The 6,166-nt window shown below is 41.6% G+C and overlaps 1 protein-coding gene across 1 annotated transcript; it reads left to right on the forward strand.

Annotated features, from left to right (window-relative positions):
- The first annotated feature begins 1,150 nt into the window (after positions 1-1,150).
- On the forward strand, positions 1,151-5,530 carry LOC115781929 (YY1-associated factor 2-like). The gene is made up of 4 exons (XM_030731870.1): positions 1,151-1,283; positions 1,594-1,719; positions 4,467-4,619; positions 4,727-5,530. The coding sequence occupies exons 1-4, from the start codon at positions 1,258-1,260 to the stop codon at positions 4,965-4,967; spliced, it is 546 nt and encodes a 181-aa protein (XP_030587730.1). The 5' UTR covers positions 1,151-1,257; the 3' UTR covers positions 4,968-5,530.
- The last annotated feature ends 636 nt before the right edge of the window (positions 5,531-6,166 follow it).

Raw genomic sequence — 6,166 nt, forward strand, 5'->3', positions numbered from 1 at the left:
TTATTATACCCACTTTTGACTTTTGAAGAAAACAACTTACTGAGATGCACATCTGGAATCATGTTCTTTTATGATTACTATTTAGTGCTATTGCAATGATGCACAATGCGGTTGTGAGAAACAAAACACAAGATGCATTTTTGCATCAATTTTTAAAACAGTTAATTAATTTTGTCTGCTTTTTAAATTTTTTTGTGGGACATTTTGGACCGAAAAGACAGATGGTTTAAAAGAGGAGTAAAACAGGTCATCTGTGTCCACTGTGAACAACCATCACTGAACAGAGGTTGTGGCTTACAAGGCCAAATCTCCACCATCCACAATGCAGCCCTGAGCTCCCTTCCCAGGCGCCTCAACCCCCACCCACACTTTACTTCAGGTGACCTCAATAGGTCACGTGACAGAGTGAGGTGAAGTCCCACACTGGCTTCACCAAAACCACTGACTGTAATGACCCAGGGCTTTTTTCACACCTTGGCTCATGTGATTATGCACAAGATCAATAACAGGTCAACAACCACCTCCAGGGGACAAACCCCACTGGAGTTTAAATACCTGGGAGTCTCCACCATTTAGTTTATAGAACTGAAGAAGCCTTTTCTGATGAGGGCTGAAACATCTTCAAGAAACTTAAAGACGTCCAGCTGCCTTTTTTCAAGCTCCAGACACTACTGTGGCCTGGATGATTGAGAACCTACACAGACACATTGCAGAATAATGCACACTTGATATGCGCTATATAGTTATTCGTTTTTGACAGCCATAAAAATCATCCTCACAGACCGTGTTCCCCATAGGCTATTTCTGGTAATTTTACGTCTTTACATAATCAACCAATAATCAATTAAACAAAAAGTATCTTTTGTTATGTAACATTACAGATTTATGGGCTTTTTGGTTGATTTTATCTTATAAAATGGAAACATTAAACTGAATTACACTTAAAGGAACTTGAATAATATCGTTAATTTTATCAGTTCTTTTCTAAGAGAGTCTAGTCACGGACGCTTTGTTAATATTAATAATGTGCTATATTAAATATGTCTGATCATTTATGCAGTTTCTCCATCATTGCATTGATAAGACTTTTAATCGCGTTTATAGCGCTTGTGATTACATTTAAAGTGATTGGGTAAACGCGGAACACGTGACCGCGCTTCGACAGGAGTTTCTCCGACAGCTGAGCAGCAGCTAAATGCGTCTTTTCACCTGTAACATCGGCGCTTTTCAACTCCTCTGAGACCGCGATTCGCAAAAATGGGAGACAAGAAGAGTCCCACAAGGTAAAACTCACTACTATGTCTAAATTTAGACGTAAACGGGACCATTCGTGAATAGAAAGCTCGTTCAATGGATAAAGCTGTTTTACTGAAGTGTTCATGGCGGCTGGCTGCTGGTTTAATGTGGGGCAACTGGCTGTGTCAAGTGAAGGCTCCCTTTGCTTCATTGACTGCTTTCTGGGCAGAAACTACTTCCTCAAAGAGTTTATTGCCATCAGCGGTAATCTTTATCGCACACGTAGTTTGTGAGATCACCATTCCCGCTGTAAAACCTGCCGCTGTCCCTCTGTTTTTGTTTTGTTTCTGTCTGAAGGCCAAAGCGGCAATCCAAGCCCTCCTCCGATGATGGGTACTGGGACTGCAGCGTGTGCACATTCAAGAACAGCGCTGAGGCGTTCAAGTGCATGATGTGTGATGTCAGAAAAGGCACGTCTACTCGGTAAGAATAACTGGAGCTGCTCATTTTTACACCCCCAGAACTACTTTAATTACGCCCAGTTGTGCGAAACCTCATTCACGTGGTCACCTTTTCTGGGAGTGCTGCGTGACGTTTGATGTTAATTGCGTGATAATTTTATTTAGGTGTTCTTTTTGGTAGCTGGGTTTTTGACCTTAGTTTTTCCGATTTATTTTGCGTTCTTACAGTGCACCCCATTCATTGTAGTAAGGGTACACCAAATATTAATAATGCCTCATAAGAGTACAGCTCTACATCCTTTTACTACAACCCTAAAACTCTTAAAATATAATGCAGCCAAAGATGAGGCAAGCGTTTAGCACATTTTCAGACCATGCAATAGGCCTGTACTAGGAAGCAGGAATTCGTCTTTCAGGTAACTACAAAGGTGGTTCACTTCTTACCTGGGTATATTGCTTTGGTAACCTAACCTGCACCGGAGCAGGTTAGGTTTCAGATTAGCGATCAACAGGTATGAAATCACCAGCTGCTGACCAATCAAGTCTCCAGAAAATAGTGTCACCATTCATAGAAGATCAGCTCTCATTTAATAAAATACCTGATTTATAATACATCAGATTCTCCTGTGTCTTAATGATAGAGCTGTGATATTGATAAGTCTGGTAACTTTCATGGTTGGACAGCTTTCTTTACAGGTTTCAAATAGGCTAAATTTTATCATTGTAGTAGCTCTTTTCCAGTCTTATTGACTTATTGACTGCTGGAGCCTATCCCAGCAGCTGCGTATGGCGAGAGGCGGGGTACACCCTGGACAGGTCGCCAGCCTATTGCAGGGCTAACACACAGGGACAGACAACCATTCACACTCACCTTCACACCTATGGGCATCACCATTTAACCTAACCCCACTAAGTGCATGTCTTTGGACTGTGGGAGGAAGCCGGCGTACGCAGACACGGGGAGAGTATGCAAACTCCACACAGAAAGGCCCCAGCTAGATGGTGAATTCAAAACCAGGGCCTTCTTGCTGTGAGGCAACAGTGCTGTCCCTCTATATAGTTTATTCTACCTTTGTAAATCAGCCGCTTAGCTGCTGGTACAGTAATCAGTGTGATTTGGCCAGATCACATCTCCATCCTCGTACCCAGATCGGGAATCTCTGGGTTAACTTAGCAAGTTGATGACCAGCTTCAGATGACTGCTTATCATGATCGCTAGTGTCAGGGTAAGCGAATCCAGGTAACGGAAAGATCCTCTGGGTATGTTGATCTTGCTTCTTAATACAAGGCCCAGTTTCTACACTGGGCATGTGTCTGCAGGTGTAAACATGAAGCAGAGGGTTTGTTGCTGGTAGAAAACACTACAGAGGAAGAAAAGTGATTTGCAAAGACTAGAAATTCAATTGCTTGGACCAAGGGTGAGGTGAATCCATCCAAACACTCACCCGTGTCCAAACTTTTAACTGAAACTGTAAGTCTAAAGCGATCATGTCATTGGCAAACATAGACTGGGCGTTGTCACAAAGCAGCTGCCACAGAGTGTATTAGAATTGTGCCAGGTGCATTATTCATTGCCAGAAGAAGCCCTGGCAATGTGAACGAGCAGCTACAGAAGAGAAAACCACAAAGTTTCTGAGCCTAGCTTAATTTTGTGACTGAAGAGGCAGGGATTAAACTGAGTTGTGGACACGGACAGATGTGCAGTCATTTCTGTTACACTTCCACCTGAAAGGTGCATGCATATATGGTGCATTGTAAAGTCTTGGCTGGAAAATGGCACCTCAAGCCCATCCAGGTGGATCCCAATATAGCCACTGCCATGTCATTAGGTCCACTGAGGTAGTGAGTGTGACTGTCTGTGTCAGAATTAGGCAAAATAGTAGTTAAACATATTAGTGTGGCTGTACCCTGTGAGAGTGACCATCTTTCCCTGCATTTTCTTAATGACTTATCCAACTGGCTGGAGTCTGTCCCAGCTGATGTAGGCTGAAAGGCTCCCTGGAGGTTACCAGTTGATCTCACACACACACACACAGCTGATTTACAATCACCAGACTACTGTCAAGCAGGAGGTTTATACTGGGAACCTTCTTAGACGGTGAACACAAGAAGATAAGATCTGTTCCTTAGACAGAGAAGAGAACCTTTCCTAATATATTACGAGATGAGGGGTGAAAATCTACAGTTCTTGTTCTGTGTAACATACTTTCTCTACTTTATCTGAAACTAATATGAAACTTGAAGTTAGTTCAGCCAGACTGCTATTTTGTGCAATATTCTAGCTGAGCTTCAGCAGCTTAAGACTGTGACTTTGAAAGATGGCCACTTGTTCAGATAACATCAGGGCACATGTGTACACACACACACACACACACACACACACACACACTAGAATTATGACTTTAGCACAGGAACTCTTCACAGCCAGGAAACTGAAACCAGTCACTTGACTGCTGTTTTTAAGTGTCAAAAAAAAAAAAAGGAACCGTTCCTATTGTCATCATTTTTGAGGATTCTGGGAAATGCAGTATCAGTTTTGCTGCAAACTGAACATGCATTTTTATGCTGCATTCTAACATCTTACAGCTTGTGGAGCCTCTGACCACACAATTCTTATACAGCGATAGCAAGAATTCCACACATTCAACTATATAACTGTGCAATGACGTAATATTTACCAGACTTACAGATTCAGTAATCTAAATGAAACTCAAAGTTGAAATAATCTTTTTTTTTTTTTTTTTTTTTTTTTTAAACTGTCTTTTTAAGAAAACCTCGGCCTGTTTCTCAGCTGGTTGCACAGCAAGTAAATCAGCAGTTTTCCCCACCACAACATCCCAAAAAGGAGAAGAAAGAAAAATCTGAAAAAGACAAAAGTGATAAAGAGCCTACACTGAAAAAGAAGAGCCATAAAAAGATGAGGTAAAGATTTTGTTTTCCAATGAAATGGCTGAACAAGTCACTGTATTTGGTCATCTTTGATTTTGTTGCTGGTTTTAAAATGCTCGCTTTCGTTGTCAATTCAACAGGCCCAGGTTAAAAAACATAGACAGGAGCAGCGCCCAGCATCTGGAGGTCACAGTTGGAGACTTGACTGTAATAATCACAGACTTTAAGGAGAAAGCAAAACCCACGTCCACCTCAGTGACTGCTGCCTCAGCAGACCAACACAATCAAAGCGGCTCGAGCTCCGATAACACTGAACGAGGCGTCTCCAGGTGCTCTTCGCCCCGCGGTGAAAGCTCATCGGTCAACGGGGAGGCTCACTAACATTCGCAACCCATTCTCCTGCACCCTCAACAGCCTCAACCAGAGATTAAACTTCAAAAATGCACATTATTTTAATAATACTATAAATGCCACTATGATAGCATTCACATCAATTTAGGGCTTTTTTTTTTTTTTTTTTTTTTTTAAGTCACTGCCTTCCAATGATGAGAAATTCAGGAGTCAAGATGTAAGCTTGTCTGCTTGGTTCAAAGAACTGTTGCAGCAAAATCTGGCGTGATGAACTGAAAAAAGGAAATGTAGCATTAAATCCTGGACGTCAGTGGAACTGCGCCACGTGTTGTGGTAACGTGTGTTTAACACCCCAGTGTTACATCAGCATCGCCTTCAGTTTGTCTTTACTGATTAAATGACGCATTATGAAAGAGACGTGTTGTCATCTCAAAATTGTAGCTCATTCTCAAAACTTTTTTTTTTTTGCACTTAATGTCATTTTTTTCTTGTTCATGAGAATGTTTTAGCATTATCATTTCACCATTATCATAACACTGTTGGTTTTTCTGGCCTTATCCAGCTCTTTTTTTTTTTTTTTTTTAAATGCCATTGGATGCAATAACCGTTTACTGTGTAACATTTTAGTACAGATATTGATGAGCTATTCTCAGTATGCTTCTCCTTGGTAGAGCCGAGCATGATTTAATCTATAGAATGGTTTATATTGTAAAATGATGTTGAATAAAGGAAGTTGTAGATATTTGGCTATTTTTGTTTTTAATAGGCTGGAGTGCTGTGCAGTGTATCTCTGTTTGAGATGGGGTAAGAGCTGCAGTCATTTCGGAGGGGCTCAGAGTAGAGTGGGCAGTCCTCCACATCGAAAAGAGACGGCTGAAGCTGTTTGGGCATCTGACTAGGATACCTCCTGGGTACCTCTTGGGTGAGGTGTGCTGGGCATATCCTACTGGGAGGAGGCCCTGGCGCAGGCCCAGGACACACTGGAGGGATTATACACTGCTCAAAAAAATAAAGGGAACACTTAAACAACACAATATAACTCCAAGTAAATCAAACTTCTGTGAAATCAAACTGTCCACTTAGGAAGCAACACTGATTGACAATCAATTTCACATGCTGTTGTGCAAATGGAATAGACAACAGGTGGAAATTATTGGCAATTAGCAAGACACACTCAATAAAGCAGTCGTTCTGCAGGTGGGGACCACAGACCACTTCTCAGTACCTAT

The sequence above is a fragment of the Archocentrus centrarchus genome, chromosome 6 (genome assembly GCF_007364275.1).
Source record: "Archocentrus centrarchus isolate MPI-CPG fArcCen1 chromosome 6, fArcCen1, whole genome shotgun sequence".
NCBI classification, from domain to species: domain Eukaryota; kingdom Metazoa; phylum Chordata; class Actinopteri; order Cichliformes; family Cichlidae; genus Archocentrus; species Archocentrus centrarchus.

Coding starts and splice junctions, on each gene's coding strand:
- LOC115781929 (XM_030731870.1), top strand. CDS start 1,258: ATGGGAGACAAGAAGAGTCCCACAAG. Junction 1,284..1,593: donor GACAAGAAGAGTCCCACAAG/GTAAAACTCACT, acceptor TTCTGTCTGAAG/GCCAAAGCGGCAATCCAAGC. Junction 4,620..4,726: donor AAGAGCCATAAAAAGATGAG/GTAAAGATTTTG, acceptor TCAATTCAACAG/GCCCAGGTTAAAAAACATAG.